The sequence below is a fragment of the Lithobates pipiens genome, unplaced genomic scaffold (assembly GCF_037356315.1).
Source record: "Lithobates pipiens isolate NorthernLeopardFrog02 unplaced genomic scaffold, aLitPip1_a1.2 Scaffold_19, whole genome shotgun sequence".
In the NCBI taxonomy this organism is placed as follows: Eukaryota; Metazoa; Chordata; class Amphibia; order Anura; family Ranidae; genus Lithobates; species Lithobates pipiens.
In genome coordinates this window covers 224314576-224331250 of record NW_027507764.1, presented here as the reverse complement: position 1 = coordinate 224331250, position 16675 = coordinate 224314576, and the positions used below count along the sequence as shown (strand labels likewise).

The following is a 16675-nucleotide window of genomic DNA, read 5'->3' as shown; positions in this document are numbered from 1 at the left end:
ACAGTCTGCTGTTCTGTAAGGACCGCTATCGGTCCACAATACATAGGGTTGCCGTGCACTACTGCTGACCGCTGCCCTATACTGCAGCAGTCCTTCATTGGTATAGGGACTGACGTACAGTCTGCTAATCACTAACACACAACCTGCTTGGTCCACAAAAGTTCTTATAAGGACTGGTAACTTGGTATAGGGTGCTACGGTACATAGGCCTGAGTGCGTTACAGTCTGCTGTTCTGTAAGGACCGCTATCGGTCCACAATACATAGGGTTGCCGTGCACTACTGCTGACCGCTGCCCTATACTGCAGCAGTCCTTCAGCGGTATAGGGACTGACGCACAGTCTGCTAAACACTAACACACAACCTGCTTGGTCCACAAAAGTTTTTATAAGGACTGGTAACTTGGTATAGGGTGCTACGGTACATAGGCCTGAGTGCAGTACAGTCTGCTGTTCTGTAAGGACCGCTATCGGTCCACAATACATAGGGTTGCCGTGCACTACTGCTGACCGCTGCCCTATACTGCAGCAGTCCTTCATTGGTATAGGGACTGACGTACAGTCTGCTAATCACTAACACACAACCTGCTTGGTCCACAAAAGTTCTTATAAGGACTGGTAACTTGGTATAGGGTGCTACGGTACATAGGCCTGAGTGCGTTACAGTCTGCTGTTCTGTAAGGACCGCTATCGGTCCACAATACATAGGGTTGACGTGCACTACTGCTGACCGCTGCCCTATACTGCAGCAGTCCTTCAGCGGTATAGGGACTAAGAGTTTTGTCACAGGGTGATTTAAAAAATGACAGGCAGAGGAAGAGGCAGGCCCTTCCGCAGGGGTGGTAGGGGTAGGGCAGGAGCAACAGCCTTGAGCCAAAGTGGGAAGTTGCAGAAGGTGCGTTCAATTACTTTAAAGGACGCACCAGACTTGGTTGAGTGGCTCACTCAGCCTTATTCTTCTGCACCCTCCTCATCCTCTCGATCTGCACCCTCTTCTTCACTCTCTGCTATGTGCACCCCCAAAGACACTACCACCAACAACACCACCACCACCACATACCTTCCGCTTGAGTGCAAATGGGGGCCTTCATGCTCCAGTGTTTTAATAGGGACCCCCGTATAAAAAGCATGAGGGTCAAGGACCAGTACTGGGTGGCAACGTACTTAGATCCCCGGTACAAACACAAAATGGCGGAAATGTTACCGCCGTCGCAGAGGGCTGTCAGAATGCAGCACTTCCAGGCCTTGCTTCGAGAAATGCTGCATTCTGCTTTTGCGTGCGCTGGCAGAGGAGCAATTCCCACTCCCAGAGAAGGATTTGCGGGTACCAATCCAACAGCGCCTGCAAGAAGAGGCCGGTTTGAAGATGTGTTGGTGACTTCGGATATGAGGTCATTCTTTCAGCCGACCCATCGACAGGTGTCATCCGGATCCAGCATCAGGGAACGCCTAGACCGTCAGGTGTCCGACTACATTGGGTTAACGGCCGATGTGGACGCTCTGAGGAGTGATGAACCCCTAGACTACTGGGTGGGCAGGCTTGACCTCTGGCCAGAGCTTGCCCAATTTGCAATCGAACTGTTGGCTTGCCCCTCATCCAGTGTCCTGTCCGAAAGGACGTTCAGCGCAGCAGGGGGGATTGTGACCGATAAGCGTACTCGCCTAGCTCACGACAGTGTTAACTACCTCACATTTCTAAAAATGAATGAGGCATGGATCTCGGAGGAATTCAACACATGTGATCAGTAGACCATGTATATGTCTATAAACAATTTTTGGAATCAAGCACACAGACCTTCTTAATTCATTTGGCTCACTTCCCTGACCCAAAAAAGCACACCGTACTATATGCCCCTACCCTCCTCTTTGAAGAGGTTGAGCGGTGTCATATTTCTACTGGGGCTGCTTATTATGAGGGGTTCCCACCATCCCTGTGCTGTGCTGACTTCCTCCTGGGTGTTCTTATTATGAGGGGCTCCCACCATCCCTGTGCTGTGCTGACTTCCTCCTGGGGGTTCTTATTATGAGGGGATCACACCATCCCTGTGCTGTGCTGACTTCCTCCTGGGGCTGCTTACGGTGCTGCTGTCAGCGCTGTATGTCACGGAGCTGCTGTCAGCGCTGTATGTCACGGAGCTGCTGTCAGCGCTGTATGTCACGGTGCTGCTGTCAGCGCTGTATGTCACGGAGCTGCTGTCAGCGCTGTATGTCACGGAGCTGCTGTCAGTGCTGTATGTCACGGAGCTGCTGTCAGCGCTGTATGTCACGGAGCTGCTGTCAGCGCTGTATGTCACGGAGCTGCTGTCAGCGCTGTATGTCACGGTGCTGCTGTCAGCGCTGTATGTCACGGAGCTGCTGTCAGCGCTGTATGTCACGGAGCTGCTGTCAGCGCTGTATGTCACGGAGCTGCTGTCAGCGCTGTATGTCACGGAGCTGCTGTCAGCGCTGTATGTCACGGAGCTGCTGTCAGCGCTGTATGTCACGGTGCTGATGTCAGTGCTCTGTATTACGGTGCTGCTGTCAGTGCTCTGTATCTCCTGCACCCTCTTGTTTGCCTACCCTGGTCCCTGACCTTCCCTCTCCTCCATTGCCTTCATTAGCTCCATAGTCTGAATTGTCAGAACAATTTCCCAAATAAAAAAAAAATGCTTGTAGTTATCGATCCCAAATTCACCTCATACATGTATTATGCTATTGTCCAGGTGGTGGGACTACGTGCTACCCCCTAATAATTACCCCGTGGCCGCAAATTCGACCTAAAGGTTTGCGAAATTCGCCTCCCATTGAAGTCAATGGAGCCCGCGGCGAACGGTCGTTTTCGCGAACGTTTGTGTCCGTTCGCGTTTCGCGTTCGCGAAACGTCCCGTCGGAAGTTCGTCCATCACTAGTCCCCACTGTCAGAATACAATGCCTGAGTGGTGGGGATTCCTGAATCCACCTTGCTTGTGTGGATGTCAGAGTCTGTTAGTTTTACATTTTATTTAAAAAAAAGAGCCATGCGTGTGTTTTACAGGGTACAGATTATGAGTTATTTTTTTCTTTGTTCAGCACAGTGGGCTGAATGAAAAAAACTGAGGAACTCAGGAGGAACGTGCTGTACTAAATATGCTATATTAGTACAGTGATCTCCCTGCTGAGCACTTGTGTTTTGACAGGGGGACTGCTGAGCCCACCCCCTAGTCAGAACACACCAGTCAACATTCGCAGCAATTGGTTGTGAGCACCGATCAGATGCCGATTGGCTGCAGTTTTATCAGCATGCCCATTCGACAGAAGTCAGGTGCTTGGCCGGCTTCTGTACACGCGGGCCAAATGTCAGCATATTTCTGTTAACCGATTCCCAGACCAGCTGCTGCAGTTATACTGTGGCAGGTTGGTCTGGCTGTGCGAAGTGTCGTAGCTATACATCGTGCGCGTGCCCCCCCCCCCCACCGGCGGTGACCATTGGAATCGATCAGGAATGATATTTGGCCTGGACCTGGTGATCGCTCCTGACAAATGAGAGCCTTCCCCTGTCGTTTAAGTATAAACACTGACAGGGGAAGTGATGTCATCTCTTCTCATGTCGGTCTTTTCCGTTCCAGACCAAGGAGAGAAGACACCCCAGAGTGAGTTGCACAACACTACACTGACACCAGGTCATGTAGGCACACAATTCACACCCCGATCACCCCCCAGTTAACCCCTTCATCACCTGTCACTGTGTCACCCAGTACAGCAATCAAATATTTTTTTTTTGATCGCTGTACTGGTGTCATTAGTGACACAAATCAGTGCAATTAGTATTAGCCCCAGATAGGTCTAGGGACCCCCCTAACCCCCCAATAAAGGTTTAACCCCTTAATTACCCCCTGTCACCTGTGTTCACTGTATAAGTGTCGCGGGTGACGCAGTTTAGCTAGATTTTTTTATAGCGCTTTTATAGAGTTGCGAGGAAGGGGTTGCACCCACAAAAACACATACATTGATATCCCGTGATGGCAGATAGCACATGTTGACACACTGTGCATCTTCAAAATTTGGCTTTCAAATTACTTTAAAACTTGATTTAAAAGAACAAATTCCAAGATAAAACTGTACTTTTTTTGTGTGTTTTAGATTCTGCCTAAAACATCAATGATGTTCTTCATTTTTTATTTCATCAAACATTTGGGCAATATAGTGTGTTTTAGTGCATTAAAAGGAAAAAAAGTGTGTTTTTTTTCCCCAAAAATGTAAAAATCGCTACTGTGTGAAAAAAAATTGCAACACCCATCATTTTAATTTGTAGGGCCTTTGCTTTAAATAAAAAAATAAATTATATATATATATATATATATATATATATATATATATATATATATATATATATATAATGTTTGTGGGTTCAAAGTAATTTTCTTGCTAAAAAAAGAAAAAATTTCATGTAAACAAAAAGTGTCAAAAAGGGCTTTGTCTTCAAGTGGTTAGAAGACTTGGTGATGTTTGACATAAGCTTCTAAATGTTGTGCATAAAATGCTAGGACAGTTCACCCCCCCCCCCCCCCCAAATGACCCCTGGCATGTTGAGTCCATGGAATATTTTATATCTTGTCACAAGTTTGTGGGAAAATTACACTTTTTTTATTTTTTGCACAAAGTTGTCACTAAATTAAATATTGTTCAAACATACACCCCAAAATGCATTCTACTGCAATTTTGGAAAGTAGACACCCCAAGCTATTTGATGAGAGGCATGTTGAGTCTATGGAATATTTTATATTTTGCCACAAGTTGCGGGAACATTCATTTTTTTTTCTGTCACTAAATGATATATTGTTCAAACATGGCATGGCTATATGTGGAATTACACCCCAAAATACATTCTGCTGCTTCTCCTGAGTATGGAGATTCCACATGTGTGAGTCTTTTTGGGAGCCTAGCCACGTACAGGACCCCAAAAAGGGACCCTGAAATGTACAGATAGCACAACCCCCCCCAAATGCCCCCTTTTGGACAGTAGAAACCCCAAGGTATGCTAAGAGGCACGGTGAGTATTTTGCAGATCTCATTTATTTTTGAAAATTAAGAAAATTAAGAAAATTTCAATTAAGAAAGAAAATAATTTTTTTTTCTTTTTTACATTTTCCAAACTTTATGACAAAAAGTGAGATCTGCAAATAGATAATGCAGATAGCTTGGGGTGTCTACTTTCCAGAATGGTGTCATTTGAGGGGGGGGGGGGGTTGTGCTATCTGGGCATTTCATGGCCTCCGAAACTGTGATAGGCAGTGAGGAGTGAAATCAAACATGTGGAAGTGAAGTGAAGTGAAGTGAACTCACCATTTTACACCCCTAGAAAGCCTAAAGGCGGTGATTGGTTTCGGGATCCTGTACTCGGTTAGACTGCCAAAAGGTTCCACACATGTGGCATCCCTGTACTCAGGAGAAGCAGCAGAATGTATTTTGGGGTGTAATTCCACATATAACCATGCCATGTTTGAACAATATATCATTTAGCGACAACGTTGTATAATAATAATAATTTTCCCCAAAACTTGTGGCAAAATATAAAATCTTCCATGGACTCGACATGCCTCTCAGCAAATAGCTTGAAATGTTTTCTTTCCAAAATGGGGTCATTTGGGGGGGGGGGGGGGGGTTGTGCTATATTGTCATTTTATGGCCTCCAAAACTGTGATAGGTAGTGAGGAAGTGATAAAACCATTTTACACCCTTAGAAGGCCTGAAGGTGGTACTTGGTTTTTAGGGTCCTATATACAGCTAGGCTCCCAAAAAGTCTCACACATGTGGTATCCTCGTACTGAGGAGAAGCAGCAGAATGTATTTTGAGGTGTAATTTCACATATAATCATGACTTATTTGAGCAATAAATCATTTGGTGACAACTTTGTGCAAAAAAAATAATACATTTTCCCGTAACTTGTGGCAAAATATATAATATTCCATGGACTAAACATACCTCCCATCAAATAGCTTGGGGTGTGTAATTTCCAAAATGGGGTAATTTGGGGGGGGGGGGGGGTGTTGTGCTATCTTGGCATTTTATGGCCTTCGAAACTGTGATAGATAGTGAGGAGTGAAATCAAAAATTTACACCCTTAGAAATCCTGAAACGGTGATTGGTTTTCGGGGTCCTGTACGTGGCTAGGCTTCCAAAAAAGTCTCACAGATGAGGTATCCCTGTACTCAGGAGAAGCAGTAGAATGTATTTTGGGGTGTAATTCCACATATAACCATGCCATGTGTGAGCAATATATAATTTAGTGACAACTTTGTGTAATTTTCTTTCTTTTTTTGTCATTTTCCAATCACTTGTGACAAAAAAATAAAATATTCAATAGGCTCAACATGCCTCTCAGCAATATCCTTGGGGTGTCTACTTTCCAAAATGAGGTCATGGGGGGGGGGGGGTTGTACTGCCCTGCCATTTTAGCACCTCAAGAAATGTGATAGTTATATAGGCAGTTATATACTTAAAGCTGTAGTAAATTACAGAAAATGTACCCTAGTTTGTAGACGCTATAACTTTTGCGCAAACCAATAAATATACTCTTATTGACATTTTTTTTTAACCAAAGACATGTGGCCGAATACATTTTGGCCTAAATGTATGACTAAAATTTAGTTTATTACATTTTTTTATAACAAAAAGTTGAAAATATCAAATGTCTGCTCAGCTTTAATTGGTGCTGTGCCAAACGCATGATATAAAAACAGCTTTCCCAATAGAGTATTCAAATAAATAATAGTAATAACGTGTTTTAAAGCTTCATACTAATTTATATTTCAAAATGTTTATATTTTTTTGCAATAGCATGATATAAGTGGAGTTTAAGTTGACTAACAATAGCTTGCACTATGAAGATATTTGGAGGAGGTTCTGTCAATCACCCCTCCAGCCTATACCTATGGTGTGTATGCGTCGGGAGGTGAAGCCTCCATCAATCACCATCTTACATCCCGCCCCCATAGAGTTTAGCAATATGAGACCATAGAGAAGGAAGGAGGGGTGTGTTATTTATCACTGCGTATACACCCATGTGTGTGACTATAATCACATGGCCTGCACAAATAAGAAAAAGAAGCAAATATGTGGCTTAAAAGGGAGCTGAAACTGGGACATGCTCAGTAGATGACAACAGATGGTCTACAGCAAGGACACAGACAAGGTGGGAGGGAAAGTGAACATCAAGATCAACCAAAAACGAATGCTCAGATGAGTGAGTATTAACACACTACAGCAGTGATGGCGAACCTTGGCACCCCAGATGTTTTGGAACTACATTTCCCATGATGCTCAGCAACACTGCAGAGAGGCATGAGCATCATGGGAAATGTAGTTCCAAAACATCTGGGGTGCCAAGGTTCGCCATCACTACACTACAGTGATACCTCGGTTCAAGAACTTAATTCGTGAAACGACTGGTCACAAACCAAATTGGTCCTATAGGGTTCAATGTAAATCAGTTTAATCCATTATGAACTTTTTTTTTGTTTTGAACCACACAAATATGAAACAAAGTACAGTGCAGTACAGTATGAAGAGAGAGCACACGAACAAACACATTCATTCCACTGCATTACCGCTCTGGACCTTCTTTTCAACAGCATGCTTGCTCTAAACAGTCTTGTCAATTTCATTACTGCTCCGCTCATTGTTCTTACCACCATGCTTGCTCTGAATTTTCTTTGGAGCCAGACTGGATGTCCAGTACAGTACAGTATGTGATTAAAAAAAAAAAAACAGAAAAGAGTTTACAGTAAGTGTGCACAGGAATGTACAGTACAGTGCGTGATAAAAAAATCACACAAAAAAAGCTTCTCAATACTGTAAGTGTCTTCACAATACACTTTCAGTGTCTCTCTTTAACCGCAATCTCCCCTACAGGAAGTTACAAGCAGGTGTCAGAGCAGAGAAGATGGCCGCGGCTCGTGTTTGTGAACCGAAGCGAATTTCGCTAACTGAAGCAAATTTTTGTGAACTCTTCTGTTCGTGAACCGAGTTGTTCGTGAACAAAAGCGTTCGTGAACCAAGGTATCACTGTATTAATATAGCATGTATTGACAGCTTTTGATGACTTGGGGTTCTTTACACTTTAAGTTAAATAAATGGTATTAATCTTTCATTAGCGTTGAACTGATTAAGAGTAATCTCTGGCTGATTATCAAAGTAACGAGAACACAAAAAGAATTACAATATAGGTTCACTTTTTAACATGCAGAGATATTTGATGCTAAAGGCATAACTTGTATTTTCTTTATACTTTATTTCTAATTCTGTATTTAATTTATAAGTTGGAGAAAACTTGACTCAGCGAATGATTACTTTTACTGATTATTAATAAAGTCCTGACCTTATATAATATAACTGTGATAGTCATGCATTAGGCGGTAGAATGATAAATGATAGTGACTCATTAATGCGCTGTCAACATTCCACTGTTTTGAAACTGTAGCTTTTTATCAAAACAAGAATGTCATGAGCAGGTGGTATTCATCTCCATTACTTTTTTTCAAATACGCCATCTGTCATGGATCCCTAGAAACATTTAAACTGGCGAAGACACTCATCATTAGTCTGATGTGTCATAAAACTAATTAATTTACAAACATAAATGTTATAGATGCTAGATAGCATGTAGATATTAGTCAGAATCTTACTCAATTAGTATTAGTTGTATAACCATGCTATGAAATAGTGAATGCGCATGTGTTTCATTTCTTTCCGTCACTTTTATATATTCATTAGGTCAGCCAAGATTCAGGCATTTCGATTATTGAATAACCAAAATATGCCAATCATTTGAAATGGTGAACTGAGTTAGAGAAAGAAAATAAAGTTTTTCTTATATGACGGTAATGCTGAACTCCAGGTTAACAGCTAAATATGTCGTTGAATTTTATTTGCGCATAGTTGAAAAACATATGTGTGAACTGCTATACAACTGTATGGCTGAACTCGCACTGCACAGGCATTGCATGTGATCAACACCGCAGTGCAGGTGCAAATCACATGCGATGTCTGACATCGCTACAGTGTGAACCTACACTGAAGGATACAGTATGTGTGTGTGTATATATATATATATATATATATATATATATATATATATATATATATATATATATATATATATATATATATACATATATATATATATATATATTTTTTTTTTTTTTTTTGTATATACAGTACTGTCAAAAAGTTAAAGGCAGGTGTGAAAAAATGCTGTAAATTAAGAATGCCTTCAGAGATAGAAGTGTAAATAAATTAACAAAACAGAGAAACAGGAGGATTTAAGGATAGGAATGTATTTCTTTTTTTCCCCTTTTATTGGTTGAACTAAATGCACTTGTGTCTTTTTTCAACCAGACTAACTATGAGGCAGCCTACATCTACAAAAGATCTGTGGTTAGTTCTGCAAGATGTTTGCAACAACCTGCCTGCCGAGTTACTTCAAAAACTGTTTGCAATTGTACCTAGAAGAATTGATGCTGTTTTGAAGGCAAAAGGTGGTCATCCTAAATATTGATTTTGATTTGAATTTCCCTTCTGTTCATTTACTTTCCACTTTGTTAAGGTTTTTTAAAATCAATTAACACTTCTATTTCTGAAAGTATTCTTTCAGAAATAGAAATTCGTATTTCTGAAAGCATTCTTCACAGCATTTTTTCACACCTGCATATAATATATAAACACACACAGTATCCCACAAAAGTGAGTACACCCCACGCATTTTTGTAAATATGTTGTTATATCTTTTCATGTGACAACACTGAAGAAATTACACTTTGCTACAATATAAAGTAGTGAGTGTACAGCTTGCATAACAGTGTAAAACTGCTGTCCCCTCAAAATAACTCAAACAGCCATTACTATCTAATCCGCTGGCAACAAAAGTGAGTACATTCCGAAGTGAAAATGCCTAAATTGGGCCAAATTAGCCATTTTCCCTCACCGATGTCATGTGACTCATTACGGTTACAAGGTCTCAGGTGTGAATGGGGAGCAGGTGTGTTCAATTTTGTGTCATCGCTCTCACTCTCTCATGCTGGTAACTGGAAGTTCAACATGGCACCTCATAGAACTCTCTGAGGATCTGCAAAAAATAATTGTTGCTCTACGTAAAGATGTCCTAGGCTATAAGAAGATTGCCAGGACCCAGAAACTGAGCTGCAGCATGGTGGTCAAGACCATACAGAGGTTTAACAGGACAGGTTCCACTCAGAACAGGTCTCGTCATGGTCGACCAAAGAAGTTGAGTGCACTTGCTTAGCGTCAAATCGAGAGGTTTTTGGGAAATAGACATATGAGTGTTGCCAGCGTTGCTGCAGAGGTTGAAGGGGTGGAGATCAGCCTCTCAGTGCTTAGATAATACACTGCACACTGCACACTGCACACTGCATCACATTGGTCTGCATGGCTGTCATCCCATAAAGAAGCTCTTCTAAAGTTGATGCACAAGAAAGCCCACAAACAATTTGCTGAAGACAAGCAGACTAAGGACATGGATTACTGTGGTCTGATGAGACCAAGATAAACTTATTTGGTTCAAATGGTGTCCAGCATTTGGCGGCAACCAGGTGGGGAGTACAAAGACAAGTGTCCTGCCTACAGTCAAGCATGGTGGTGGAAGGGTCATGGTCTGGGGCTGCAGGAGTGCTGTCGGCACTGGGGAGCTACAGTTCATTGAGGAAACAATGAATGCCAACTTGTACTGTGACACACTGAAGCAGAGCATGATCACCTCCCTTCGGAGACTGGGCAGTATTCCAACATGATAAGGAACACACCTAGCTGGAGGGTGTATTGTTATTTGTTTATGTTGTGCAGTCATTGAGACTTTTTAAAGTGTTTTCCATGATGTCCTAATTTTCTGGCAAAAAAAGCCTCCTAGTAACACTAGCTTCTTTTGTTTTGTGTCCATGTTCCTGTAGCCTCTTCTTTGTGCTCTTACTCCTATATTTTATGTGTTCATAACATCTTGGTGTCTACTGCTACTTTTTTTGCCTGTATTACCTCTGGCTAGAGATTTTTTACTTTTTATCCCTAGGCATATGATGTTTTTTGTTTCCATTCTTGGATTCCTATTTCATGTTCAAACCTAATAGTGTTGTTTTCATATAATTCTGGTGTGTAATGGCTTTGTTTGTGTCATCCTGATATTTAGTATTTTTTTGGTGCTCTAGACATCCAGTACAAGGGACTTGTCTTACATATCATTTTTTTGGTCTGCATAATGTTGCACAATAATGATGCTGGAGAAAACTGTTAGTGCAGTTTGGGTACAGGTTATTCCTGCGGAGGCGATTTTCCATGTGTTTCAATCGAGCAACATTAGTAGAGGCTATTAATTGAACATATGGAACATCCCTCTGCAAAGGTTTCCATTCTTTCATATTACTAAACACAACCTTCCAATGCTAAAATGTGCTCCTTTAGTTTCTGCATATTCTGCCACACCGGAGATATTTCCATTTTAGACCCTTAACTTCTCCGGCAAACTCAACTATAGAGGAGTTGCAAGTGGTAACAGTAAGCAGTATATCTCTTAATGTGGGTTCAGGCTGAGCGCTATCATGCTGTACAGTCAGCCCCATGTTAACTACAATGGATTATGTACTTACAGGAGAGGAAGCATCCTGCTCAGGCAGCTGCAGGAGGGAGACATTGAAGTCTGCAGAATCGAAAAAAACAAGTCAGGGCTGGCCATTTCTCCCTGGGATGGGAGTGAGGGATCCTTGGGTGAGGTCCTGGCAAAGAGGCATTGTGCTGCATTGAGGCATTGAGACCGTCATCTTGGCCGGGAGGGTCCAGGGCCCTTTGGCTGTTCTGTCCTCATCTGGACATTGTGGCAAGGAGTTGGCTCCAGGCACAGGTAGCAGAGATGTTGGGGAAGCAGGCTGAATGTCTGAAGAGCAGGTAGGCATGATGGCAGTGATATTTGGATGATGGCCAGGATACAGAGCAGCCAGGAATCACCTCCTATCTCATGCCACACTGGCCACACACTCCTGGGTACAGGTTAATGATTTCCCTTGCCTTTATTAAACATTGCACCATGGAACAGTTTACTATTGGGGAGAGGGAACTTAAAAGAGAGGTATGACCTAAGCTTTCCTGAGCATACTTCTTCTGTGGGTCACAGAAATACATTTACTTTTGTTCTTCTCTGTCTCAGAGTCAGCTGATAGTAGACTATTGCTCACTATCAGCTAACAGGGAAAAGAAGGATTCTGACAATAATGTCAGGATTCCAATCCACCTAGCAGCCTGATTGCGAGATGGCTTTGTTTTTCAGCACACAGCTGAGAGTTGTGCCCATCCCTTCCCCAGTCTGGTAAATTCTAGTTTTTGACTGCACTGAAATGCACTGCACAAATGTGAACTAGCACTATTGGAATACATGTAACACACTGTGCATGCATTTTTGATGCAGAATAGAAAGCACACAGTATTGCATCTGGTGTGAACCAACCCTTAGTCACAAATATACATTTAACCCTAAATTTACACTGATCTGCCTGTTTCTTAGGAGGTGATTAACTAAAGAAAGCAAATCATGGGCCAAAATTGGAGTTGTACCAATAGCATGTAATCAGGTTTCTCCTCCTATTTTGCAGGGAAAAAAAAGTAAACAAGATTACTAACTGGTCGCTATGGTCTACAACATATAGTTTGTGTTATTTTTTTATAAATCACTGTAGATTTGGCTATCAAAAAATCTACAATCTAGTCACGCCCTTACCAGAGCCTGAATTAGTAGCGTATCCTATCCTGCACTATGAGGGCAAAACAAACGATATGCAGGTAAAAATACTGCATCAGCCCCAGGTGGTGTTTCAGTCTAAGGTCAGATTAGCTATTTTTGTTCAGCAATTAACAGGTCTCAGTGGTCCTCTAACAGAAAAGATTAATTTCACAGGACCATGAAACTTCTTATTTGCTAACATGAGCAATACTACATTAAAGAATTATCTGTACCTAGTTTTATATGAGTAATTAAAATTTTTTAATTTTTTTATTTAAAATGATGCAAAATAAAATTTACATTTGTGACCTTACTTTAATTTTCTTCTATTTACTTCTATTTATTTTTAGATAGATTGATGTTTGTCTGTGCATTTGTATATGTGTTAAAACGCGTTTGTGTTTTTTTCTGTAATATTTTACAGACTGCAGATCTGGCAGATGTACCAGAAGAAGGAGATAGTTCATATTTATTGGATGTAAATAGACAAAGAAGTGATAGTGGTGAGTTTTTTCTGCATGATCAATGTTATTCTGAAACTTACTAATAATAATTAAAACATACTGCAAAAATAATTATATCCAATAATTCACAATGACCTTCATTGCTTCCACATTTTCTGAAGGGGTATAATCAAGTTTAAATAGTATTGGGGATGTATCATAAGCAAACATTTTGCATATGCATTTATAATTAGAAGGTATTATAGGCATAAATGACTGAATTCTCATGTTCAGGAAGAAATATGGTTATATATTAAGACTTTTGCCTATTACAACATAGACATGTCTAGGGCTTCAAGCATACATTTCAGGCATTTTAACCACTTGCCGACCAGCGCGCGACGATGTACGTCAACAGAATGGCACGGGCAGGCAAATGGGCGTACATGTACGTCCCTTTAAATTTGCCGCCCTGCCATCGGGAGCGCGCCGCCGGCGGGACCCCCGTGAGTCCGGTCGCGGGACCCGCGGACTCGATCGCCGCGGGCATCGCCACGGGCATCCCCGCGATCGTCTCATGGAGCGGCCGAATGGAGAAGTGCCGTTGTAAACAACATTTCTCCATTCTGCCTAGCAACTAGTGACGCTGATCTCTGCTCCATGTGATTGGAGCAGAGATCAGTGTTCACTAAATGAAAGCCCAACCCCCCCACAGTTAGTAACACACCCCTAGGAACACTTAACCCCTACACTGCCACCCACTGGTTAACCCCTTCACTGCCAGTGTCATTTACACAGGAATCACTGCATTTATATAGCAGTGATTACTGTATAAATGACAATGGTCCCAAAAATGTGTCAAAAATGTCCGATGGGTGCCCCACAATGTCGCAGTCACAATAAAAATCGCTGATCGCCGCCATTACTAGTAAAAAAAAATAATAAAAAATTATTAATAAAAATGCTATAAAACTATCCCTATTTTGTAAACGCTATAACTTTTGCGCAAACCAATCAATAATCGCTTATTGCAATTTTTTTTACCAAAAATATGTAGAAGAATACGTATCGGCCTAAACTGAGGGGAAAAAATGTTTTTTTATATATTTTTGGGGGATATTTATTATAACAAAAAGTAAAAAATAATGCGTTTTTTCAAAATTGTCGCTCTATTTTTGTTTATAGCGCAAAAAATAAAAACCGCAGGGGTGATCAAATACCACCAAAAGAAAGCTCTATTTGTGGGAAAAAAAGGACATCAATTTTGTTTGGGAGCCACATCGCACGACCGCGCAATTGTCAGTTAAAGCGACGCAGTGCCGAATCGCAAAAAGTGGTCTGGTCTTTGACCAGCAAATTGGTCCGGTCTGAAAGTGGTTAAATAACTAGTTAAGATGATTTTGTAAAGTGAACCGCAGACAGAATCAAGACAGCACCTCACAGGGTCCCTAGAAGTATACATCACTAACATTTAAATCCATGTCTGTGGTGGGTGTGTTTTGGAATTCCTATAAAGAAACATGGTTCCCAGTGGATGGAGGGACAAGCCAGCATGTTCACTTACATTTTATGTTACTTCAATAAGTGTCTCATCAGTTTTCTTTTTAAAAACAAAAGTTATTGACAGTAAAACACACTGTCATAGTGTGATAAGGGTTAAGTGCCACCCAGTGTCCTTATCTATTCAGGTTAAGAGACCCCAGGTGTGGACAAGAAGGGGTCCACCCTCCTCAGGAGTCCATATGGCTGCAAGAGATGAAGCCGGAAATGCATGTGTGCACAGTAGGTTCCTCCTGCCTGGAAGAACAGACAAGGGCATAAGTTGAAAGCCACAGCATTAGCGCTGTAAGACCAAGTCAGAATACTAGTATTGCTTGTTTGCTGTGGACTGCTGAAAAAACTCCAAACCCTCACTGTTTTTTGTTTTTAGTTTGTTTTAATAAAATTGTCCATGGAAAACCCTCAAAAGACAAATTGGGGAGCGTCTGAGTCCTCATTCTCTTTAATAAACTTTATTGTGATAAAAAAAAAAAAAAAAATGCTACGCTTGGGCATCTACACATAAGCTTCTCACAAAAATAAATAAATAAATATATATATATATATATATATATATATATATATATATATATATATATATATATATATAGATAGATAGATAGATAGATAGATAGATAGATAGATAGATAGATAGATAGGTATAAATATATATATATCTATGTAAAAAATATATAATGAGGGACCCAGGCGCTACCTGTAATGGATGTATTTGTAGGCAGATAAATCCTAGATAGCTAGAATAATCTAGGTTATTGTTAGCTCCTAGTTACTAATATTCCATAAATAAGAGAGAGGAGAAAAAAATGCCACATTTCAGTGACAAAGAACAAACAAGAAAAGGTGGTCACACCATATATATATGAGCCAATATGGGGGTACCCTATATTAAAATTCTATGTTCTCAGGCCTAGATGGGTTATCTGCTGCTCTCTACTTAATGTATATGCCAGCATTCAACTCTGGGTATACTATATGAAGATAAGGAGGTCAGGCTAAATGTAATATCACATATAAGGCCATGATCAATATCTACCACCCATTAGGAACCGAATATAGAACCAAGCTCAAAAAACACCAATATGAAGAAGTAATCAAAATAAGAAATAAAAAACTATATAGTTAGATAGTGACACTTATCAACATTCAGCCGTATGAATTGTGAAGGGCCCTATCTTAATTGAGGGCACTGGGCCAACTTCACAAAGAATCTACACCACAGTATCATATACCACCTAGGTACTTATACAATATGTGGTATGTGTACACCTACAAGTATAGTCCACTGAGGGAGACCTAATGTGCAAATACAAGAGATTAAATAATGTGCAAATAAGAGCATGTGCAAATTATATGCAATAGTGCAAAAACTAGGGTAAGTGTACCACATATGTAACCAAAATGAAGAGACAAAAACAGGAAATGATATAATATGTGATAAAGCCAAAAAATAATAATAGTGTTTAGCCGATACGGATCGAACCAAAAAATAAAAAAAATGCAAATAAATCCAAAAGATGCAAAAAAAGTGAAAAGTGTAAAATATACAAAAAATACACAAAAATGTGAAAAAATCCTAAAAAGTACAAAGGATTACAAGAGGTGCAAAAATACAATAACCTCAAATTACATGTAAAATAAGCACTATATGTGCATTAAGTCTGTAACTCTCATATAGAGTCCTTGAGGAATAAGTCCACTTGGCAATAATAGTTGTATATACTATAAATCTTCAAGCAAGTAGATCTTTAAAGTGACTGGTGCTCATGCAGATAATTCTGTGACTTCTGTGCTCACCCCCCTCAGGTCCCCACTCACTGAATCCCTATGCTCACAGGGGGCAGGTGTGCGTATCTGTCTCAAGCTGCAAAAACTCGTCAGCCCAAACGTCCACCTTATCTTCTTCCTCTGATGTACAAGGTGCTGCAGTAGAGCCTTTGATT

The 16675-nt window shown here is 40.9% G+C and overlaps 1 protein-coding gene across 1 annotated transcript in view; it reads left to right on the top strand.

Annotated features, from left to right (window-relative positions):
• Positions 1-16675, top strand: part of STAC (SH3 and cysteine rich domain) — a 378751-nt gene that overhangs the window by 247690 nt on the left and 114386 nt on the right. The window contains exon 6 of the mRNA XM_077491753.1: positions 13157-13235. Within this exon, the coding sequence (XP_077347879.1) occupies positions 13157-13235 (79 nt within the window). The remainder of the gene's footprint in view (positions 1-13156; positions 13236-16675) is intronic.